This window comes from Dasypus novemcinctus, chromosome 3 (genome assembly GCF_030445035.2).
Source record: "Dasypus novemcinctus isolate mDasNov1 chromosome 3, mDasNov1.1.hap2, whole genome shotgun sequence".
Classification (NCBI taxonomy): Eukaryota; Metazoa; Chordata; class Mammalia; order Cingulata; family Dasypodidae; genus Dasypus; species Dasypus novemcinctus.
In genome coordinates this window covers 6,991,969-7,015,862 of record NC_080675.1, presented here as the reverse complement: position 1 = coordinate 7,015,862, position 23,894 = coordinate 6,991,969, and the positions used below count along the sequence as shown (strand labels likewise).

The following is a 23,894-nucleotide window of genomic DNA, read 5'->3' as shown; positions in this document are numbered from 1 at the left end:
TTTTTGGGGAAACGGAGAGAGGAATCTTAATGGAATGTGAAGAGGTGAAAGGGAGTAGCTTTTGATAGGACTGACCTGATCCAACTGAAGGAATATGGAGTTTGCACAGGGAGTGGGGAGCCACTGAAGATTTTTGAGCAGGGGAATGACAAAGTTGGAGTTCCTTTTTAGACAGTTTCCTGGCAGCAGTACATAGGGCACACGGTTGGGAATGGGGAGACAGCTTGCAAACCTGTGAGTGAACCCTGTTGATGGTAGAGTCAGCAGAGTGGCCAGAAAGGTGAGCATAAAGGTTGGCTCTAGCCTTGCACTGGCCAGGGCCACAAGCCATGGGGACTGACATTTTAAATGATGAATGTGGCTTTCCTGCTTCTGTTGGACAGCGCTGATCCAGACAACCTAGTCACTTGACAGACTCTGGGAAGAGAGGGAGGGGTCTGGCACTGGGGTGCCTGACATGAGAGCATACAGCTTACAAGAGGCAGAGAAAAAAGGTGGGATGCAAGGTGCTAACTGGTGAGTCGAAGGATGGAGCTGGGAAGTTCAGATCCACAGTTTTGTAGGAGAGATCAGAGCGACAAGCAGGTACATGTTCACCCACTTGGAATTTGATCTCTGAGGAAAAGGAAGAGGTCTTCGGACCTTGAGTTAGGTCTGTGTTTGGGACAGAATTCAAGAGAAAGGGGGACTCCAGGCAGAGTATTGAACAAGCCAGAGCTTCAGGAAAAAAGAGCCAAAACATAAAAGCAAACATACAGAAAGACGGAGGTCTTTTCAAATGTGAGTGCTCTGTGCCTCCTCAGACAGAAGGCCCTGGCCTCCGTGCACCCCGGCTCGGTGCCTCACCGTGGAGGCTGGTTGCGTGCAGCAGCTCGCTCCTCCTGGGGGTGGGGGCAGTGGCCCCTGCTGGCTGCTTGTGTCAGCTGTCACTTTCTTCCCCTTGTCCACACACTGCCTCTAGACCGCCACTAACAACCAGTTAACATGCAGGCAGTGAGGCAACGTGAACTTACAGTGTGTTCAAGTACGAGTGCGGGGCGAGATGTCTCGAGAGCTCTCGGCTGGGCTTGGTGGCCTTACACTGGCTGCTCGGGGCCTTGCTCTTTTGTATGTTGTTTTTTTGTTTGTTTTAATTCTCTTTTTGGGGGCCTATCTCTTTGTTACTTATCCTGGTAAAGACACCAGGCCTGGTAACTAAAGATGTTGCTCTTCTGTTCTCATGTGGATGGAAAAAGTGGTCTTAAATGCTCCAGCGAGGAAGTTGGGGTAGATTTGGATGCTGGAGGGCTTTTTGAGGCCAGCCAAGTGCTGTTTGCTTTGGTTTGTTATTTTAACAGGATGCATAATAGTTTCTCTGACGCCTTCCTCATGTTCCCTAAAAGCAGGGCTTCTTAACCTTTTTGTTCCACGGACCCCTTTGCCAGTCAGGTAAAATGAATTCTACTGTAATTTATTTATTTATTTACTATTTATTTTTATTAATTTAGTCCTCCTTCCCCCAGATGGTTCTCTCGGCTGTCTGCTCATTGTTTGCTCGCCTTCTCCAGGAGGCACTGGGTCCCCGAATCTAGGACCTCCTATGTGGTAGGCAGGCTCCCAACTAGTTGAGCCACATCTCCTTCCCTATAATTTCTTTATTGCATACATTCATAAGTGAATGTATGCAATCTAGAACTGAAATGCTAGATTGCAGTTTGAGATGAGAGAAATAAATTTTTTTTCAATTCAAAATCACAGGTCCGTGGACCCCTGGTTAAGAACCCCTGCCTTAAAACCTTGGTTTTAACTTCTCACTAAAAACCCTGAACAGTACATTTTTCTTTTTTTTTCTTTTTGACATGTTTATTCACATGAAAAGAGGCATGAGTGTTTTTTTAATCCATTTTTTCCTTTTAGAACCACCACCACCAAAAATCCCCAAAATCGAGACCACTCACCCACCAATGCCTCCGGCCCACCCACCTCCAGGTAAGGCCGCAGCCGCAGGTCAGGGAGCACCTGCTTTTCTCCGCTTTTCTGAAGGGCCACTGAGGGGCCCTGGGGAAGCACTGCCACAAAGGAGTCTGGGTAGCCAGGCAGCTAAGGCAGCAATGACCACGGTCTTTCAAGGTTTCCTTTTACTTTTACAAGCCAGGTGCTTTGTAGATGGTCTAAATCCAAGTATACCTGAATATTGTCTAATCTATCACATATAAAAAAAGTTTTAGCGATGACAAGGAAGCTTTCTAGTTCACTGTGTAACTGTTGAGAATAAAAAAAGAAAAGCCAGCCTACACAGAATAAGTGGATTTAAAATCAAAAAAACAAAACCCTGCCAATTTATGAACATTTTCCTAAATCCAGGCAGGATTGCTGTAGATAGGAGACTGCAGTCTCGCTCACATCTGCTTCCTGTTGGCAGGACATCTTCTGAGTACATTTTGAAGACGAAGCAGTTGTTCACAGACACGTGGAGTGTAAAATAAACAGTGGAAAGTTTTCAACAGTTACACAGTGAACTAGAAAGCTTCCTTGTCATCACTAAAATTGTAGGAAGATAATTGTAAAGACTAGCATCCTTTACACATGGCAACATTTCAGAAGATCAAACATTCAAGGGAATGCAGGAATTATTGTGTTTTCTAACGGGTGGTAGATATTCCAGCTGCTTCTCCTATCCAATGTTGCATCAGCTCTTTTCGGTTGTTGGGCATGTGCCTCTCATTTCAGCTCCTGTAGCATGAGAGGCACAGTGTCCTCGGAGCAGGCAGCTGCAAGGCAGGCCTGGGTGTAGGATTTGAGCAGCATCTGGTGGTAGGGGCGGGAGAGCAGATGGAGGGTGGAGCCTGGAGCCGGGCAGCAGCAGTGTTGACAGCCACCGTGCTTGAAGGTGGAGGTAAGAGCAGCTGCTGGAGTTGCCACATACACGGGCCGCAGTGCACAGTTTTTAGCTGTCTTTTGCAGAAGGGGAGACTCAGAAGGGTTAGAAGAGAGGAAGTCTGTGGTGATTGAGAGTGAATAAAGGAGCTAGAAAGGTTCCGGTGAAGGGATGTCGAGATCACCGGTGGTGGTAAGAGGGTGCTTTTTTGGCTTTGCACAAGTCAGATGTCAGGAGCAAGTATTGAGAGGAAGAAGATGTGCTGGAAAGAGACCACCTTTTCTTCTAGTTTGGTCACAAAGGAGGGATAGCACACCGGGGACTAGCAGAGATGAGTTTTAAGGGCTGATTATAGGCCCAGCAGGCTGTGGAGTGAGAGAACCTAAGATGGTGGCACTTTTGTGTGCAGGCCTTGAGGGCTGTACTTGGTGTGTATCCCTTCACTTGGCTTCTGGAACCAGAGGGTGCCTAGCCCGACCTGGAGCACGGCGGAGTCTCTGCAGGTGTGCCTGGCCTCTGCTGTCCCGCCGTGAGGGGTGGTGTGGCGGAGTCAGCCCTGGCCGTGCTGCTGTTGCTGAGGGAGTCAGCCGAGCTTTGGCAGAGGGAGTGGCGGGCGTGGCAGCTCCGTGGTGCTGGGAAAGCAGCCAGACTCCTGGTTGTTTTGGCGCCCTGCACCTTAGTGTCCTACCTGCACCCTCAGAACACACACTCTGTCTGCCTGGCGCCAAAGTGGCACTCGTGGGACTTGAGAGACACGCTCTGGACACTGGAGAGCCGCCTCCGAGGCCACATCTGCTCCTTGGGGTCTCCCGCACCCCTGTGGTGTGATTTGTGTCTCTGACTTCTGCCTTGGGAAAGGACACCTGAACGTTAGGGGTGTTCTGCTGTCATCTTCCAGGGGTGTGGCTGTGACTGGGGGGCACAGCCTGCACTGTGTTAGATGAGGCTTGCAGGGGGCCAGGCCCCGCGCCGAGCATGGGAGGGTCAGGGACGCTCGGTGCAGGCGGTGCCCCACAGACGTGCTCAGGCCTGCTCACACGCGTGCACACAGCCACACACACTCGCACGTGTCCTCTGAGGAAACTGCTTTCTGGGAGTGATCATATGGTTTGGTCTTTCTTGTCTTCAGTAAAATGGAACCAGAGTTGCTACCTTGAGGGGGGTACATTGGGAATGGCAGAACCTTGTACGGTATTATTTTAACTGTCTCTGCTTTCATTTGAGCAGTAGCTCAGGTTTTCTGTCACTCTTGGCTTGGCCTGAGGCCTGGGTGCCATCTGACCACCAAGCTTACAGCTGCTCAGGCTTCTCTGTAAAGTTGGCCCTGGGAGAATGGCAGCAGCCCATGAGGGCCTAGTCACCGAGCCAGGCCACTGTGGGGTGGCTGTGGGGACACTGCAGAGCCCATGGCCTCAGGGCTTCTCCGCTCCAAGGTAGTGACCGAGGCCAACCTCTGCCCAGAGCATCTTCACAGCAGGGTGGGTGCTGCCTGTGGGCTGTGCAAGGCCTGACCGCGCGGTGACTTTTCTCTCTGCAGACCGGAAGCCTCCCCTCGCAGCTGCCTTAGGCGAGGCTGAGCCGCCGGGCCCCGTGGATGCTGGCGACCTCCCCAAAGTCCAGATCCCCCCTCCGGCCCACCCGGCCCCAGTGCACCAGCCCCCACCACTCCCGCACCGGCCGCCGCCTCCGCCCCCCTCCAGCTACATGACAGGGATGTCCACCACCAGCTCCTACATGTCGGGAGAGGGCTACCAGAACCTGCAGTCCCTGATGAAGACCGAGGGCCCCACCTACGGCGCCCTGCCCCCAGCCTACGGCCCACCCACGCACCTGCCCTACCACCCCCACGTCTACCCCCCCAACCCACCCCCACCACCTGTGCCCCCCCCACCCGCCTCCTTCCCCCCGCCTAATATCCCCCCCCCAACTCCTGGCTACCCCCCACCACCACCCACCTACAACCCCAACTTCCCACCCCCACCTCCACGCCTGCCCCCCACTCATGCAGTCCCCCCGCACCCTCCTCCAGGCTTGGGCCTCCCACCAGCTAGCTACCCACCTCCAGCCGTGCCCCCCGGAGGACAGCCCCCCGTACCCCCACCCATTCCCCCACCAGGCATGCCTCCAGTAGGGGGGCTGGGCCGGGCAGCCTGGATGAGATAACGCGTCATTTTGTGTTGTTGTTGTTGTTGTTTTTTCATTTTTTTTTAGAACAAAAGTTTTTCTAATCAACTTGAAGAGTAGCCTGAGTGGGTAAGCTGCAGGGTGCCTTGTCTAAGGCTGGGCAGTTGAAGTAAGGAAAGAAACAGACAGGTGGAGTGAGAGTGGGGTGGCCCCTGCATCTGGACAAAGGGAGCAGGCTGTCGGCGGGGCTGCCTTCTGCTAGAGGAGAGGCTCGCCAGCCGTACTTGCTCCGTCAGGCACTTCAGCAAGGAGTGACCTTCCTTCTAGAAGTCAGTGCCTATTTTAAATAGTTCCATCAAGTCACCCTGTTCCTGCCATCTTCATGCAGGTTCTCCCCTGACACCCAGTCAGTCAGAAGAACCACTTTTTTGATTTACATCTATTGTATTAAAATTATTCCAAGGGGTTGCCTTGTCCGATGACTTTTTTCTTTATTCTCCAGGGAGAAGGGAAGAAATGTACTTGGAAAATAATGTATGTTTACATCTATTTGCAAATTCCTGTACATAAAGATATATTTTTTAAGCGTGATTGTGACAACATACTGTGAATTCCACCTTGGTTACAAACCTTCAGTCAGTTATCCAATAAACTCAGTTTTGAACCTGCCCCTTGTTTGTTGTGGGAGGATGGGGCCTTGCAGCCTCCATGGAGCCGAGAGACGGAGCAATGGTGTCCAGGAGAGGCTTGGCTTTCCAGCCAGACCACACCTCACCGGGGGCACCTGGAGGGCTAGCCTGGGAACCTGCCCACCCCTCCCCCCATGGCTGCTGCATCCAGCCGTGCCTGTGTGGGTTTTCTTTGGAGGAACAGGCTGATTGCAAATCATTTAGAAACAGGGGAGGTGGACCTTCATAGAGTGCAGGCTCACGCCTCAGAGGGCTTCGCTCGGCAAGCCTCCCCGTCCAGCCTGTGAGCAGCGGTCCTGACCGGCACCCTGGGAACCGGAGCTCCATCCAGGAAAAGATCCAGCACTAGGCCAGGCCCAGCGCGCTGCGCTCCCAGGCATCCCGCAACCCAAACACGCACAGCACCTGCTACAGAGGCTTCCCAAGAGGCCTTTATTTATCTAGCACAAAGTATACACTATCACAATCTTTTTACTCCTTTTACTAAAATAGTTCAAATCAATGTTTTTACCACACTATCAAAAAGTTCTATTTTTCTCTCCCCAAATCAAAGTGATTCAATAGAAGGTAGAAATGGGCTCACGAGGCTAAGGGGCTTCCAGCTCCTACAGAGTCTGGGGTGGGAGGCAGGGTGGGCTCCAGTCCTCGCCTCAGTCACATTCTACAGAAAACAGCGCAGCTGCCAGGGCCCGGGAGAGCAGCCAGCCTGGCCAGCCCACTCCCAGAAAGCAGCACAAATACTTCTCCCCACCTTATGAAAAATATACAACTCTACCGTCCGCAGTCATGCACTTAGTTTGCTTCTTAAAAAAAAAAAAATCAGTAGTATGTATTTTGTTTTCTGTCAAGTTAAGAAAAAAGGTCACTTTCTTCTCTTTAAACACTGATGTACAGCTAAGAACTTTTGGATAAAAATGTGCCACCCTAAAAAATGTGCTCAGCAGACTGATTCCAGGATGAGCGTAGCCCCCGGGGTGGGGCTGGGTGACACCCATCACAGTGGGAGCTGAAGCCAAAGGAGGACTAGCATTGGGCGTGCAGCCTCTGGAACCGGAGGCTCGGCAACGGAAAGGGCCTTTACGAAAGGACACCAAGTTCAGCAGCAGCCCCCACCCCAGGAGCAGGGAGGCTGAGGCTCAGCGGAGGGAGAGGCAGGGCCAGGGCTGCGGCCGCCAGCACCACCCAGTGTCCCCGCTGGCTTTCTCAAACAGCCCGTTAAGTCTGTCTAGAAAGCCGTCCCGTGCAGTGTGGGCTCAGGCAGCACCTGCAGGGGGGTGCCAGAGGGGCCTGCAGCCCCACCATTTGCCCAGACAGCCCGAGGGGCAAGGTCACCTCCCCCAGAGCAGGAGGCCCCGTAGTGGCCTGCTCCCTCCTGGGTCAACCTGCAGGTCCCAGGAGCCCTTATTGCTTATTTTCAGTGGTGGCCAAGTCAACCTGTGCTCAGGGTGGCTCCCAAACCCGGCCCCCACCCAGGGTGGGCCCACCCCCCTCAGAGCTGCTCTATGGTTCTTTGGACTCTGCTCCCACAGCCCTGCTGACTACGCAGTAAACTCAGAGGGCAGTAGGTGCCGAGAGCCGCCACCCAGTGGCGCTGGCGAGCAGGGCAGGAAGCCATCTCCCCTCCCCTGGCTGAATAAGACAACTTTGGGCTTTTCAAGGAGGGCTCGCTTTGCATGAAACAGCACCGCTGGAGGAGGGAGGAAGAGAACAAAGAAGGGCATGGGCCCTGGGGTGCTGAGGAGAGAGCTGGGATCTACTTTCAGTGTGCCTCTGTCACCCTCAGGGACTCATCTTCCTCACACATGAGAGAGCACGTTAGTTTTCTACCTGGTCATCTTGATGCCCAGAGCCCTGCCAGGAGGGGGCTGTGCTGCCCGCTCACGTCTGAGGCCCCCGAGACCCAGAGGGGAGGGGAGCGCGACGTGCCCCTACCGGGAGGCGGCAAAGCCACAGAGCAGCCGGGGCAGGCTCTCTCCTCGGAAGGCGGGCAGAGCCCTTGTCACCCAAGGCCCCTGCAGCTCTGGGCACAGTGACCTGGGGAAGCCCGCAGCTGGCAGCCTAGTGGCCCAGCACTGCCCATCTGGAGAGTTTGGCCTCCTTTCCACGGGGCCTTCCAGCCTATCAGGAGAACCCCCGAGCGGGGGTGGCTCAGGCTCTGGGCAGCAGGGACCCAAGAAGACGGGCACCGCCCACCGTGGGTGGGCAGGGGGGCCGGACTCCAAAACAAGCAGCAGCTGGCGTCAGGGCGGCTGGGCACGGGGCCCCAGGGGTAGGAGCCCCGGGCTCCAAGGGCTGCAGGTCAGAGAAGGGGCCAGGGCACAGCCTCCAGCCTGCCACGGGCACCGCCGAGTGGCCCCGTTCCCAACTCGGTGGGCCTGGGGTCCGACCCAAGATGGGCTCCGGACTGGACAAGATGCCTGTCCACCGAGGCTGGGACACACGAGCCTGTGACAGCCCCAGGCCTGGGTTCTGGGAAGCAGCTTCCGCCTTTCATGACGGTGCCAGGAGAAAACGAGCTCGTCCGGGCTGCTCTCCTGGCGGCCGCTGCCCTTCCCAGTGCTGGTGAGAGGTGGGGTGGAGGCCTGGCCGGCGGGGGCAGCGTCCTAAGTACAGTTCACCATAGGAAGCCAAGACGGCGGCTCGGCCGGAAGCCCTGCCCACGCCCCCCGCGTGCTCCCCCTCGGATGCCAGGCCAGTCTGCGCCCACGGAGGAACGGCCCTACAAAGGCCCCTTGAACTGGTTCCCAGACAGGTGCTGCCGGATGGAGGGCTTGGAGCTGGCGGCATCTCCCAGTTTTCTCCAGACCACCTGTGGGGAAGAAGGGCGCCGGGTGAGCGCAGGCCCCCAGCTCGGCCCACTGCGTCCTGCTCAACAGAATCACCCAGGTCTTCAGAGCCGTGGGGCCAGGAGGGAAACCGAGGCCACGGGAGGCCCGAGAGGCCGAGACCATCGCGATGGGCCTGCCATCCTGACGATCGCGGGCGTGGGTGCGGCCTTGGGGCTGTCAAATGGCCCAGGGACCCAGCAGGCAGCCGTCGGAGGGGAGGCGTTGGGAGCTCGGGCGGCGCTGTGCAGCCCCAGCTGGCCCCAGGACGCCCCCGCCTGCTGGCTCCGGCAAGTGTCCAAACGGTGGCCAAGGCTGGCCGGGGGTAGGGACAAGGGGCCCCCCCCTGGGCACGCAGAGGGAGCCGAGCTGCCGGGAGCCCAGGCCGAGCCAGCTCCACGGGCCTGCGGGGGAGGCTCCCCGAGACTCTCGGCCCATGCGCCCAACCCTGGGCCCCTCCCACGCCGCTGCCCGCCATCGGGGGGTGCCAGCAGACCTGCAGAGAGGGGCACCCTGTTCTGCCGCCGCCCTCTCTGGGAAGGGTTGGAGGGGGGGCGCCGGGGTTCCACCCGGGGAGGGGCTGCCTCTGCCGAGCCCCTTCCCCAGCTCTGCAGGTCTCTGTGCCAGGGTCCCCCGCCTGGCTGAGCCGGTGGGGAAGGAGGTCGTGCAGGAGGAGGCAGCCCTCGGGAGCCGGCCGCCTTGCCCTCCTGCCCCCGCCCTCCTGCCCCCGCCCCGCAGTGGCCCCGGGGCGCTCACGTTGCACATCTCGCGGACGATGGCCTTCTCCTTCTCGCTCAGGTCCTCCTCGCAGCTGTCCTGGGGCTGCCGGTCCAGGTTCTCGTGCACCTCCAGGACCTGGTCGGGGGCGTGGGGTCAGGGGCGGAGGCGGCGGGAGACGGGCGCCCACGCACACCTGGCCCCTGGCTGCAGGGGGCCCCCACGAGCCCCGGCCTCCTCTACTGGGGACAGGACTGCAGGGGAACCGTGGCACTTTGTCCCACACTCCTCTGCTCTTCCCACCCTCAGGGACACTGAGGGCTGCACCCCGTCTCCCAGCTGCGGACAAAATGGGCAGGGACGTCCCTCAGACAGGGTCCCGGCACCCCATGGAGACACGCACTTGTGCGCTGCAGCCCTTGTGCAAGGATGTGCCGTGGCTGGCCACGTGCAGGGGCCTCCAGCCTGGGTGAGTGTGAATCTGTGCCCAGGCCAACACGGATGGAAGCGTGCAAGGAGTGTGGGAGTGGGGGCGCTGCCGGAGCGCCGTCCTCTGGACCCCCGTCCTCTGGACCCCCGCCTGGAAGCCCCTGGACCCCACCCACCTGCCCCTGGGGCCGGAGGCGGAGCTGGGCCCTAGCCTAGTCCTCCCCGCCCTAATCCTCAGGCTTGGGGTGGGCCTCCGTTTCCCCAGCCGCAGCAGCTCAGGGGTGCCTGCCCCCACCCTCCTGAGGGCCCAGGGATCCCCAGCCACTCAGTCACCCTGCAGAGCTGGCCGTCCCCCAGGCTTGGAGAGGGCCCCCTGTGGGGGTCCCCCCGGCTGGGCTGGGGGTGCCTACCTTCATGGCGTGCACGACGGCCTCGGGCTTCTGTCCTGTGGGGCCGTAGCCCACGGCAGGGGGCGAGGACAGCTCGGGCACAGGACAGGCTGGCCCCTGTGGGAAGGAATCGCACGTGGCAGCTCACCGTGGCACCCAGGTGACAGCCTCAGAGAGGCCCCTGATTCCGTGGGGCCAGGGCCCAGGCTGGGGGGACCCCAAGGAGCCCCCAGGTGGCCTGGCCCCTCCCCCCCGCTTCTCCCCAGCTAAAGTGGCCCCTGCCAGCAGAGGTCCACTCCCCGGCGGCCCGGCACAAGGCAGCTACCCGTTCCGCAGAGGACGCAGGCACAGCACAGGGAGAACCGGAGACGAGCAGAAGTCACGCCATGGGGCGGGCGGGCTGGACTAAAGACCCCCTGGCCCCTCCCCGCCCCCACCCCCAGGAGCCCCCAGCCAGGCCTTCCCTCCTCCCCTCCAGGCCATACCAGGCCACCTCCCTCTTGGCCAGGACGCCTGGCCTCCGGGCCCCTGCCCACCTCTGGGAGGCCGGGTCTCCTCGGGCGGAGGGGCTGCCCACCACAAGGGTGGAGGCCCGGCGCCTGCCTCGGGCAGTGGGGGAACCCTGCCCAGAGCAAGGCCAGGAGGGCGGCTCGGTGTCCCGGGGACTGAAACGCCCATCCGGGGGGTTTGCATCACAACTGGAAGTTACAGGTCCCCAGTTCTGAGGCTGGGGGAGACCAAGATGCGGGCGTCAGCAAGGCGACGCGAGCCGGCGCTGGCGGGCCTGGGCCCGTGGCCCATCCGCAGGTGGCAAGGCACGTGGCAGCGCCTTCTCCTGGGGCCTCTGGGCTCTGCCAACTTCCCTTCCGGCTTTCTCCCCGCGGCCTCCCCGCTGCGCCCAATCTCCTTTGCCTTTTGGGCTTTGGGCACATTGGATCAAGGCTGCCCTCGCTCCGCTTGAGCCCACCTGAATCAAGAATGTCTTCAGAGTCAGGCGACCGAGCTCCGCCTACCACGTGGGAGGTCGGGGTTCGGTTCCCGGGGCCTCCTAAAGAAGACTCGCAAGACAGCGAGTTGGCGCAACGAGCTGATGCACAAGATTATGCAGTCAAGAGGCACAGAGGAAACACAACGAGAGACCAACAAAGAAGGGAGTGGGCGTGGCTCCGCTGGGGCACCGCCCAGCCCATACCGGAGGTGCGGGCACACGACGAACAAAGGCAACAAAGGCAAACAACAAGGGGGTGGGGAGGAATAAGTAAAATAAACCGTTAAGAGAAAAAGTCCTCAGAGGTCCTTACAGGTAACCTCACACCCACAGGACCAGGTGCCTTTTGGGGGGACATGACTCAGGCCCCAACAGCGGGGTTCCGGCAGGATCCGCCCCGAGACGGAGCTCACAGCCTACGAGGCCTCGCAGACGACGGCAGCCAGGAGGGGCCAAGGAGAGCAGCACGTAGCGCCCCAGTGTCCATAAGCCGAGGGGCTGGGAAGACGCGAAGTGGGGGTCCCAGGATGGCGCCCGCGCTGCTCACCCTTCGCTCCCCCGAGCCCTGCTTCCTCCTCTGTACACGGGGACCCTGGTGGTACCACCCAAGTAGCCACTGCCCAGACAAGGCCACACACCGGGGCTTCCACCGGCCCCGGCAGCCAACCCCCTGCGCCTCTTCCCCCACTACCTCGGTGCTCCCCATGGAGGGCAGGGGCCCAGCACCCGGCACCCCCCCTCCAACTCCCCAGCTACCACGAGGCTAAGGGGGGGGTGAGGAGCTCGGAAGCTAGGGTCGGGCGAGACTGGCTGAGACGCGAGACCCTACCCCTGCTCTGTGCCTCAGTTTCCTCGTGTAGACAACATAAGGGACACTGGTGTGTCCACCCCCCAAAATTCACGTCCACCTGGACCTGTGAACAGGACCTTCCTTGCAGACGTCATCAGGATGAGGTCACGCTGGGTCAGGTGGGGCTGAAAGCCAGCACGGCATGTCCTTACACGAGGGCAGTTAGGCCGGGAGACGCGGGGAGGGGGCCGCCGCGGCAGAAGCCTGGAGAAGGGCGAGGAAGGACCCTCCCCAGAGCCCGGCGGGGGGCTCGGCCCTGATGACGCCTTCCTTTGGGACTCAGGGCTCCCGGGGCTGCGAGGGGCTGAATCCCCGCCGCGCTGAGTAGCACGGTTCGTGGGACTGGGCTGCGCAGCCCCAAGACACCAAGAGTTCCGGGGTCCCGGGGAGCGCAGACCCCGGAGACGCTGCCCCGTGCGGACTGTGCCAACTCTAGCCGCTCCCGGGGGCCCGGCCCAGGGCCTGGGAAATCCAAGGGCCCCTGCAGCCCCCGGGCAGCCGCAAAGGGCAGAGGCAGGACTCCGCCCGGGCCAGCAGGGGGCGTCGGCCACCCACGAGCCGCCCTGCCGAGGACGAGGGCCGCCTTCCCCGGAACCTTCCCTGGACACCCACCGCCCGCGCCCTGTCCTGGGGGGAGGCCCTGTGCCCGCTGACCCTAGCGTCCCCCCCCGCACCTGCGGCTCCCATCGGGGGGCTGCGCCCCTGGAGAGCAAAGAAGGAGGGCATGGGCGGGCACCGGGCAGCCCCTGGCCACTCTGGGTGTGGGGCCCCTCGCCGCCCCGCCCCACCTGCCGAGCGCAGCCGGCACCCCACTTCGCAGCGGCGGGGAGCGAGGGGGGACCGGCTGGAGGGCCACGAGGCTGGGGAGGCCAGGAGAACCCCGACACGTCTACGCAGAAACCCGATCGTGCCCCAAAGCGGAAACCACCCGAATGCCCGGCGGCCGGGGCTGGGGCCACCAAAAGGTGCTACATCCAGGCCTTCACCCGGCCAAAGAGAAGCAAGTCCTGCGCGTGCTCCAGGGCGGGAGCCCCGGAGGCATGATGCTAAGCGAGAGCGGCACGGGGGGTGCGGGGGGCGCGGGAGGGCGTGAGGGCCACGGGCAAGCCCAGACGCGCAGGTGGGCTCGCCAGGGGCGCAGTTTCCTTTAGGAGCCAGGAACAGGTCGAAGGGGTGACCGCACGACTGCCAATCTATGGAAAGTCACAGAATGGCACTTAGCAAAAAAAGCCCGTGGATTAAGAGGAGGAATAGAAGCGGGGAGCCCAGCCTCCCCCGCCGCCCATGAAAACCTGGCTGCTCCATGCTCACTACCAGGACTGCTGAGACCCTGAGCAGGTGGGGGGCCCCGCCCCATGGGGCACCTGCTTGCCTCCCGCCCTCTAACCCTGGGAACATTTGCCCGCAGTCCCCGACGGCCGCGGATAACCACTGTGGCCTGGAGGTTCGAACCGAGGCCCCCAAACTGCCCCTCGGGCTGCCCAGTGCCCCGGGAACCCCCAAGAGGCCCCGTTCCCCTCTGCTGCCGCCTCAGCAGCCTTGGGGATCGCCCTGGCCCCTCCCCACCCCCCAGGCCCTGTGCACACTCAGCAGGACCCTGGAGCCAGCCTCACCCCTCAGCTTCTCCCTCTCCCAAGTGGGGGGCCAGCCCCCAAGCCCTCTTCCGGAATCTTCCCTCACTCCGATGGCACGCTCTAAGCAATGTCAAGGCCTCCTGGCCTCCACCCTCGGGGAGCCGTTGCTCCGAGGGACCTGGGGGAGCCCACTTCAGCTCCCTCGCCCCACATCGGCAGACCTGGCACATCACAGGGGCCAGCTGGCTGTGGACAGCACTTTACAGTTTGCAGACCACTGAAAGATCACTGAGAGGGTTTCAGTGCACAGAGCTTGACCAGGTCAGCTGTTACCATCCCTCTTCTTTTCATTCCCGCACGAGGTTAGAAGGAAGAAGAGAGCAGGGCGACGCAGGGCGGAGGTGAGGGAAGGCGCCAGCCCCTCTGGCGGCTCTGCGGCACCTTCCTCGTGAAGCAGTTAGGGCCCCCGGGCTCCCGGGTGAATGTCTGGGTTATTGGTAGGCAGGGCTCTGCTGCATTCCTGGGGAGGGTGGAAGGGCTGGGAGCTCCAAGACCCTGCAACATCCCCGCTGGCCAGGGCTTGGGGCGGCAGGACAGCAGCGGCCACAGGCTTCCCCAGATGCGCGCCAGCAGCACAGCTGACGATCCTATGAGCCGGAGGCCTCCTCGGGCTAGTTCCACGAGCTCCCTACCACCTCCAGGGGGGACCCCACTGTGCCCACGGAACCCAGGTGCTGGCCAGCCAAGGCTGCTCTGCGAGGCGGAGGCAGTGACCTGGCACCAGGTCCGCTCCTCCACCGCCTCCCCGCCACAACCCAGGGCTGACGGGCAAACAGGCCTACAGGCACTGTCCCTGAGCCCAGGGTGCACTGGCTTCAGAAGAGCCCGGGCACGGGTTCAGGAGAGCACGGCGAGTATGGGAACGACCTCGGAGATCCTCGCGTCGGTTCTGAAGCGCAAACGCCCCACCTCTGGCTCCCACACCACCCTCCACTACAGAGCCTGGCAGAGACACCCACCATTCACACATAACCCCACCCCTAGCACTGGAGCCCACCAGCGTCCCTCCCCCGCCACGTCCAAGGAGCCACGCAAGGCTAGCCACGCTGCCCGGCGGCTCCGAACGCCACCCTGCGTCCTCCCGTCACCTCCAAGGGCTCCGAGAGTCAAAGGCTCTGGGGATGGGAGGGGGGATGGCAGGAGAGCAAGGCCCGCTGCCGGCCGCGATGCCCGCTCTGACCCGCGGCCCTCGTCTGAAGAGGACACAGCTCGGGCAGAAGGCGAGGGCCCAGCCCCGGCCAGCCAAGGACCCCCCGCCAGCCCGTGGGAACCGCCTCTCCCGTCTGAAAACGGATCCGGTATCCAGAGATGTTGGGGCAACTCGGGGGCTCCCCTCAGGAAATGGCTCTTACGTTCTGCTGGGGGTCCTGGTAGGCAGGTGGCAGGGATGCGAGCTGGGACTCCGAGTGGTACGGCGAGAAGCCTTTCCGCAGTGTCCGGAACTCTCCGGAGCCTGCCTGCTGCAGGGGAAAGAGGGAGAGGGGGTTAGAGGTGGGAGGTGGGCTGCAGTGCCCCCTTGGTCCAGGCTCTCCTGCCTGGGGGGCTCCCGCCAGCACAGCAGCGGAGATCACCTCCTCAGAGGGGTCAAGTCTCAAAAATTGTATGAACATTAAGTTTAAAAAGCTTTGCACGCGAGATACGCTAAAAGGGATGCTTCTCTAAGACAACACGGCTCACCCTGTCCTCTCAGCTGACCGCTAGCTGGCGCCGTGCTGCCTCTTTGTGGTCACCTCCCCACTCAATGTCAGGGCCACGGGGTGGGGTCTCTGCCTGGCCCCCCGCGTCTCCCATACAAGCGTTTGTTGCACGGTTGGATCAAGAGGAATGAGTGGGTGGACGAGCGGCTCTCTCACCGCCCACCCTCCTTCCTGTGCACCAGGCGTTTGGCACGCGTGTCCCCTGGCCAGCGTGTCCCCTGGCCCACCCCCCGCTCCCTCACCACAGCCAGGGGCCTCACTGGTGCTGGCCGAGGCCTCCCGCCTCCCTCGGACAGGCTCTGGGCCCTTCTTGGGGCTCGCCAGGACGAGCCTCATCACGGGGCCTTGCTCGGGTGACCCGTTAGCCTCTGCCATCAGACAGGAGCTCCCAAAGGTAGGTCCTCAGTCTTGACCCCTCGGGGTCCACGGGAACCAGAACAAGCACAGCGTGTGACCAAGCTCCGCGAATGCCCGCGGGGAGGACGGGCCAACGACACGCCAAGGGCATCCGCTCGGTCATAGGGGCTTCCCTGAGCTCCGAGCAGGACCCCAAGAAGCCAGGGCCAGGGGTGGACGAGAGGGTCCGACCGGGCAGCTCTGAGCCTCTGCATCCCCGAGACCCTGGGTCGGTGCCCCCAGGCCCACCTCCTTTTCTACTTCAAAGTAACTGACAAAATGGAAGTCAGCAGCTGGAGTCACCCAAACCCACCACGTGGGGCGGTAGGTGCTGGGCCATCAGGACCACCCACCGGCCACAGCTGGGGGCCGGGGCGGAGGTCCATCCTCTGCTCATCCGCTCCCTTGGCCGGCCCCGGGAGGGGTCCCCGCACACACGCTGCTCCCCTCGGCCCCCTGGCCGGACGCTGGGTGGCCATTTCTTGCGCATGAAGCCCTCAGGGGCCTCGGCACAGCCCGGCACACAGGGGGCCCGGAAGGGTCCGTGGGTGCTGAGCCAAGGCTCCACACCGAGGCAGCCAGAGGCAGCCACCGAGATCTGAGCAGGCCCTCCCGATTAAAACCTTCAAGGCTCCCACTGGCCAGGGCAGGGCCAGGCCGCAAGGGACAGTTGGGGACCGCTGGGCAAGAGCTGCTCCCACGGCCTCTGACAACGGCGCCAAACGCCAGACCTGGATGCAAGTCAAGGTCATGGAGGGGAGCCAAGGTCACAGAGGGGGGAGGACTGGCGGGCTTTGGATGGCCCTGGGGAGACAGGCGGGGCGTGGGGAGCTCTCAGCAAGGGGGCCTTGGGCACGGCCCCTGACCATACAAGGGTCTATCGGTCCCAGCCCGGCCATGAGCCACCGTGTCCGCAGCCACGGAGGAAGGGGGGGCCCCAGCCCTCCCCGCTGCCTGAGCCTCACCCACCCCTCGCCCGGATTCTGCTGTGGGCAGTCACATGCTGTCACTGAAAACACTGGTTTGCATCCTTAGCGCCCCACCTCCCCCCTAGAATATAAAAACTCCCGGGGAGGAGGCGTGGGCCAATGAGGGTGGGCTTTTTTAATTAGCAGCGTGCCGTTCCCCCCGCCCTGGGACTCATCTGTAATAGCTGCACGTCCCCGGGACTTTATTAGCCAGCCCGGGCCGGGAGCGAGAGGCTCACACTCGCTCATTAGCCCACTCCGTGCCTAATGACGCGTCAAAATGAGTAACCATTACTGCGCTTAAACCCAAATTAAAATCCCGGCTTTCCTCGTGGTGCCCTCGCAGGATGCAAGCCCCAGATTCTCCGCAAGGAGGGGAAGCGGGAAATCGCCTTCCCAGCGTGCTTCAGGGCGGTGCTGCCCCAGAGCCCTTCAAGGTCCGCCCGACCTCTCCCAGGGGGTCCCCAAGGCACGGGAGAGCAGCTCAGCCCGCTGGAGCAGGAACGGGATTTCCCAGGGGTGCATCCAAAGGCGAGGTCACCGGAGCCACAGGGGGGCCAGCTCAAGGGCCACCAGCCGTGGACTTTCTGTTTGGGGGCGCAGGACACCTTGGTAATGGGCAGTGGTGACGGGAGCAGCGCACAGGCCGTGCTGGAGGTCCCTGAAGCAGGCACCTGAGAGCGGCAAGGGGGACACTGCGGGTTGTATACACGTTACCACGAGAAAAGGCCAGAAGGAAAAAAAAAAACCACCGAAGGGGCCCCGCGAACACCCCCAGCCTCCTCTCCGCCTGAGCCCAGCGCCCCCCACCCTCCCGGGGCACCCCCGAGCCTGGTGTCCCCCACCCTCCCTCGGCCCCCCCCCGAGCCTAGCGCCCCCCCTCCCTGGACCCCTCAGCCTCCTTGCCGCCTGAGCCCGGCACCCTCCACCCTCCCTGGGGCCCCTGAGCCCGGGGCCCCCCGCCCTCTCTGGACCCCTCAGCCTCCTTGCCCCCTGAGCTCAGCACCCCCCGCCCTCCCTGGGGCCCCCTGAGCCCGGCGCCCCCCCCCCCCCGCCCTCGCGGGCCTCTCAGAAAGGCTGCACGTGACCCCTCAGCCCCTGGACCCCCGACAGTAGGAATGTCCCTTCCACTGACACCCCGGGGGCACACAGGGGGGCGTCGCCCAGAAACACAGGGATAGAGCAGGGGGCGGGGCCCCTCTGAGGGGGGGCTGTGGGCGGGGCACCCCTCTGGGCCCTGCGCTCCTTCCTCCCTGCACCCCAAGTGCATTCTCCCCCATCCCTTCTGGCTGCTGCGGTCATTCGGTCAAGAAGCACCTGGAGAGCCGGGGCCGCGGCCTGCCCGAGGGCCAGGCCCGGCGGGAAGCAGCACCCGGCAGCCACGCGGGACGGGCGCGGGCAGCTCCACCGCCGGCCGGGCCTGGGCTCAGTGCTGGGGTGTGGGCCCCACTGGCCCACCTCGGCGGACGTCACTCTGGTCCACACCTGCAGCCACGGGCCTGGGTGCAGGTACAAGGTTCTGCTCAGGTGACCCGGGAGAGACTGAGGGGAAACTGAGGCCTGAAGGGCGAGGAGGGGTGGGCTGGCCAGGGATCCTCCAGGTGCAGGCAGGGCCCTAGGGGAGAACCTTCCGTCCCAGTTTCCTCATCAGTAAAATGGGGGCGACAGGGCCCTGCCCACAGGTGCCATTCAGTGCCATCCGGGTCACAGTGCGCTTGAAAGGCGGGAGACGGGGGCGGGGGCCTGGGTGGGGGCTGGGCCCGATGGCATCCTTAGACCGCGGCGTCGCTGCCCAGACCAGGGGGCAGAGCGCGGCATCAGGACTGGCGGGACCCGCCACGCCCCGCTCGAAAGGCCCGTCCGGGCGGGGGCTGGTGCAGGCTCAGGGGCCACACCCAGGTCCCCAAGACCGGGGGGGAGGGGCAGGGATCAAAGGCCCGTGTGGGACGACTCAGCCTGGGAGCCGCGGGGCAGTAACTCCCACCAACCCGTGGGAAGGCGTGGACCCCCTGTAAGAGACCCACACACACCCCCGGGCCCGGCAGGCTCAGCAGCCCCAGAGCCCTCGCTGGGACCTGGGTCCACTTTCCATGGGGGGGGGGGTGGCGGAGCCTCCAGCCCCCTCTGCTCACTGGTGGCCCCCCAGTGGGGGCCAGGGCACTCCCGGCAGGTCTCAGGGGCTGGGAGGAGTGGGGGGGGGCTTCCGGGGAGCCCTGGGGCAGGCAGTCATCTCCAGACTCAGGCCTTTGTTTTGCAAAGCAGGAAATGAATGGGGGCTCAGAGAGGGCCAGATTCCAAGAAAGCAGAGGTGGCAGGCAGCTCCCAAAGGGGAGCGGGGAGGGGGGCAGGGCAGAGAGGCACGGCACAGCACTCAGAGCACCCCCCAAGGCCACCGCAAACCAGGCCCCCCAAACCAGGCCCGCCCCAGGCAGCTGTACCTGCAGCCAGTGTCCCGGGCGGCCGTAGGGGCGAGGCAGCTAGAGCGGGAGAGAAACAGTGTCACCGGCAGCACCAGGCCCCTCCCCAGACACCGCAGGCCGGGGTGGGGGGCCCCCAAGTCACTCCCCATCCCCCGCTTTAGAAAGTCCAGGCTCAGCAAGGGCTGAGTACCTGGTACCCCCGGGCCCCCCAGCACCTCACTGTCCTTCCAGGGAGCAAGAGCCTGGGCCCCCAAGACCTCCGCCGGCTGGAAGGGGCTGGGGCCTCCTCTCTGTCCTCAGGGTGACAGTGACCACGTGAGCGTCCTCACCAGGCACACCCAGGAACCACCACCCAGACCTGCCGTCTCGTCTTTTAATCTAGGAGAACTCGTCCGGAGGCCCCTGCGCCAGAGGGCCCAGCGCGTCCTCCTCATTGGCCCCACACGAGGGGCCGCGGTGGAGGCGCAGCACAGCTGGCCCTGCTCCCCCACAGCTCCACATCCTCAAGTCCACGGACACGCTGGGACGAGGCCGTCTGTGGCCACCCTGGCTCTCACCCACACGACACGGGCTGCCCCTCCACGGGCGCCCCTCGCCAGACCACTCCCTGCTCCGGTGAGGCGAGGGCCAGGCCAAGGACCGCCGCAGAGGCGCGGGGGGCTTCGGAGGGGCTCGACTCACGGGAGGCAAGTCCCACCTGCGCAGCCTGCCACGCTCCCGGGCCTCAGGTCCACTTGCGTGGAAACGGGGCGCACAGAGGCTGCTGACGGCCAGCAACAACAAAGGCGGGACAGGACAGTGGCCCATGGCCCCGGGCCTCCGTGCCTGATGTACCTGTGCCCTTCTCGCCCTAATAACCTGTGTGGGGGGCGAGCCTGGTGTCCCCACTTTACAGATGGGAAAACCGAAGCTCGGAGCAGGTAAGCCACTTGCCCGAAGCCCCCCAGCGGGTATGGGGGGACGTGGGGACATGGGCCCTCTGGCTCGAGTCCGGGGCGTGGCCCCCCAGCCGGGCTGGCTCTCAGCCAGCATCCCCCCACAGGGGACACTGACCGAGCCACTGACATCAGGCAGCAAGGGCTCATCCCGCTTCCTGCCCGTACAGCTGGACAGCGCCCGGGGTGGTGGGAAAGGGGGCGCCTCCACACTGGGCCGAGCGCGGACGTTCCTCTAAGGCTCTCGAGTCCTCCGAGACCGAGGCCACCGGCGACAGAGGGCACGGGGCAAGGTGGCAGCTCCAGGGGCCAAGCGGGCAGAGCAGGGGCGGCACAGGGCCTGCAACCTCCAGGGCAGCACTGCAGCCAGCACCGCTGGGGGCCGGGCAGAGCGAGCCCACCAGTCGGACGAGCCCCATCGCCCTTGGGGTCAGCGATGAGCTGACGTGATGGAGGCCTGCCCCCCCATTCCCAGCCAGCCCGGTTCAGAGCTCAGGCCAAGGACAGGGACAGGGACAGGCCAGCCGAGGGGCAAGGTCTGCCAGGCCTGGCAAAGCCCCCAGGCCTCGGGACCAGAGAGGGCAAGGGAGCGGGCACCAGCCCGGTGCCAGCGTCTGATAGGACGTCCCCTGCTGCCGCGGCATCACCACCAGAAGAGGAAACTGAGGCACCAGGAAATAATCTGCCTGGCGCTGCACAGCCCATGAGCTCCAGGGCAGGGACGTGAGCTCAGACATTGCGAGTGCCCAAACCTGCTTCCTGACGCCGTCCGTGCCAGGAGCCGCCTCCTGAGTGAGATCCTCCCTGCTCTGGGCCTCGGTTTCCCCACCTGAGCTTGGTGTAAATCTCTGGGGTCACGTCAAGCTCCGTGGGCTCTCCCAGGGCATGGCAGGATGGGAAAGGGCGAGGGCGGGGTGAGGAGGGGTGCTGGGAGCTCTCGTAGACCCCGCCTGGACCAGGGCATCCACTGCCGCCTGCTCCCAGCAGGTCACCCGCACCTCTGGCTCAGCGGTGATTTCCTCTGTGACTGCGCTGACACGTTTTTCATTGAAATGATTTCAGAGTTAAACAGAGGCCCCAGGGAGGGGTGCGGCAGAGGGGGGGGGCACAGAAGTGTCCCCCTGCTGTCCCACCCACACCCCAAAGCCAGGGTGCCGGAAGATGTTTCAAAAAGTAATACCGGGGAAGCAGACTTGGCCCAGTGGTTAGGGCGTCCGTCTAACACATGGGAGGTCCGCGGTTCAAACCCCGGGCCTCCTTGACCCGTGTGGAGCTGGCCCATGCGCAGTGCTGATGCGCGCAAGGAGTGCCCTGCCACGCAGGGGTGCCCCCCCCCACAGGGGAGCCCCACGTGCAAGGAGTGCGCCCCATAAGGAGAGCTGCCCAGCGCGAAAGAAAGTGCAGCCTGCCCAGGAATGGCACCACACACACGGAGAGCTGACACAGCAAGATGACGCAACAAAAAGAAACACAGATTCCCATGCCGCTGACAACAACAGAAGCAGACAAAGAAGCACACGCAGCAAATGGACACAGAGAACAGACAACTGGGGCCCGGGGAGAAGGGGAGGGAAATAAATAAATAAATTTAAAAAAAAAAAAAAAAAGGTAATACTGCTTCTCTCTCGCACAGTCCCTGCATTCCACGGACAACCCATAAGCGGCAGCATCCTAAGAGCTCACGAGCAAGAGACCGCGAGGTCCGGGCCAGCCTCCCATGCAGGCGGCGCTCTTGTTCTCCAAGACTCCCCAGCACGGTCACTCAGCCTTCACTTGATTACCTCCAAGGACGACAAGCTCGCTACCTGGCGAGGGAGCACTTCCAGGGTCGGATGGCCCTGCCTTACTGTGAGCAAGAATCAGCCTCCTCTCTTGGCCTGGGGGGCCAGACGGGGGCAGCCACGGGGTCCACCCAGGTGGCTCTGCTGGACACTGGACACCAGATATGACCAGGTGAACCCCACAGCCCTGCCCTCAAGTGGGGCAGGAGGACAGGGACACCGTATCAGCCAGGGAGGGCAGCCCAGGGGACCGGCCAAGCTTGGGGGGGCTGCCGGTCGCTGGCCGGAGGCAAAAGCCAAGCGAGCCCCTCCCTTTTCCGCACCCCTCTTGCGGGAAACTCGGGCCAGTCCCTCTGGGCCGGGCCTGCTATCACCCAGGCGCCCCTTCTGTCCATGGAGGCGGCTAGGGGCCGGGTGGGCCGGGCGGCGCGGGCCCTGCAGGGTCCAGGGCAGTCGGTGGTCCAGGCAGCATGGAGGGGGTGAGTGGGGGCCTGGGGAGAGGAAGGGGCTCGAGGAGCCTCAAAGCTGGGTGCCACCCGAGCACCCAGGGGCCCAAGGGCAAGCCCAGCGGCTGCCCCTGGGACGCTCCGGCAGGCTGGGCTGGGGGCCTCTCTCGCTCTCCGTCCCCGGCGCCGCCACCGCCGCTCAGCACGCCAGCCCCACCCCGTCCGTGACCCTGGAGGCCCCGGCGCCCTGGCCACGTGTGTCGGAGCTTCCGGGCCAGCCCCGCCACGTGGCCCGGAGACCACCCAGCTGTCCCTGCTCCCCAGCCTCGTCTCAGGGGACCGAGTCCCGCCCTGACACCCTATCATCGGGGACCCTGGGAAGACCCCCACCCACTGTGATGCCCTTGCCGGGGAAGCCGCTGTGCCCCCGCCCGCTGCGCAGACACCGCAGCGCCAGGCAGCTCTGCTCGGCCACGGCTCCGGGGAGCCGGGAGGACGGTGTTCAGGAAGAAGCCACGGCGAAGACGCCTGCGCCACGTGCCCGAGCGCCCAGCCCGCCCCATGGCGGGGCAGAGCCCCACGACGGGCGCCTCCGCTGCCAGGTCCTGGCTCCCCGGGCCCCCCGGCGGGTCAGAGAGGCTCAGGGAAGGGGAGGGAGGGCCCGGCAGAGACCCCCAGCAGCGGCCCCATGGCAGGCGTGGGCAAGGGGACAGGGCCACGGGGCAGGGGCTCCCCCGTAGCCCAGGCGGGGAGGACGCCGGGCTCCGGGGCCCGAGGCTGCAGGCGGTGCTCCCACCCACATCTCCACCTAGAGCGCGGGCACGCAGGGCCAAGGGGTCGAGACACACTCATCCTGCAGCCACAGCACCAGCAAGGGAGCCCGGCGGGCCATTGAAACAATGTGGCAAGTGGCATCCGAAGTCGGGCCCTGAGCCCTCCACAAGCTTCTCCATGGAAACAAGGACACCAAGACAAGCTGGACGGGGCAGCGGCATGAGGCCCCCGACCCGAGACTTCAGCCACCCCCAGGGCTGGGCACCGCTGACCCTTCTCACCGGGTGGGGACCTGCTGCGGCCCCGCCCCCGGTACCCCCATCGCCTCTGCCGGCCCCAGCCCGCCTCACCGCCCCTCTACCGCGCCCACGGCCGCCGCGGCCCGGGCCTGCCCCCGCCAGCCCTCTCGGGGCCGAGCCCGTTGCTGACGCACGTGTGCCCACACCAACACAGGCCCCCAGACGCACAGAGACGCGCCAGCCTGCGACGCGTGGCCTGGCGGGGCGCGGGCAGGAGGGGCTGGGCGAGGAAGAGCCAATGTGACGGGCACCCTGCCCGCACGGCCCACACGAGGGTGAGGCGCGGGGACGGCGGGGCGGGGACTCTGCTCTGCACCCCCCCAGAAGCCACCGGGCAGGCACGGGGGACACCATGGGCCTCCCGAGCAGGGCAGCCGGCGCCAAGTCTGCCGGTCGCCTAGCAACGGGGCCGGGCGGCTGAGCCCTCCCCGGGGCTGATTCCCAGAGAAACGCCGCGGGCATCCCGGGCCAGCCACGCGTGGGCTGGCGGGTGCAGCAGGGGGGCGGCGGGAGGCGCGCCGGAAGTGGCTGCAGCCAGGAGCCCGCAGCCAGGCTGACCACAGCCCCACGCCTCCCCCCGGCAGGGAAGGCCTCCTGGCCCTGGCACTCAAGGCCCTGCCCCGCGCCCTCGTGCACACCCAGCGCAAGCCCCGCGTGCCCCTCACCCCAGAGGCCC

At 63.7% G+C, this 23,894-nt stretch overlaps 2 protein-coding genes across 4 annotated transcripts in view; one reads left to right on the top strand and one right to left on the bottom strand.

Moving 5' to 3' along the window:
- The window catches only part of CCNK (cyclin K), a 31,532-nt gene extending 25,883 nt beyond the window's left edge, over positions 1 to 5,649 (top strand). For both annotated transcript variants that reach the window (XM_023589398.3, XM_004447687.5), the window contains 2 exons: positions 1,897 to 1,968; positions 4,395 to 5,649. In XM_023589398.3, the coding sequence (XP_023445166.1) occupies positions 1,897 to 1,968; positions 4,395 to 5,020 (698 nt within the window). In that variant the 3' untranslated portion in view covers positions 5,021 to 5,649. The remainder of the gene's footprint in view (positions 1 to 1,896; positions 1,969 to 4,394) is intronic.
- A 434-nt stretch (positions 5,650 to 6,083) lies between these two features.
- Positions 6,084 to 23,894, bottom strand: part of CCDC85C (coiled-coil domain containing 85C) — a 76,609-nt gene continuing 58,798 nt past the window's right edge. The window contains exons 3-7 of one of the 2 annotated variants that reach the window (XM_023589392.3): positions 19,002 to 19,040; positions 14,855 to 14,962; positions 10,052 to 10,147; positions 9,252 to 9,350; positions 6,084 to 8,479 (exon numbers count right to left, since the gene is read on the bottom strand). In XM_023589392.3, coding sequence (XP_023445160.1) covers positions 8,390 to 8,479; positions 9,252 to 9,350; positions 10,052 to 10,147; positions 14,855 to 14,962; positions 19,002 to 19,040 — 432 coding nt within the window. In that variant the 3' untranslated portion in view covers positions 6,084 to 8,389. The remainder of the gene's footprint in view (positions 8,480 to 9,251; positions 9,351 to 10,051; positions 10,148 to 14,854; positions 14,963 to 19,001; positions 19,041 to 23,894) is intronic. The other variant, XM_004447686.4, reaches the window with a different exon arrangement.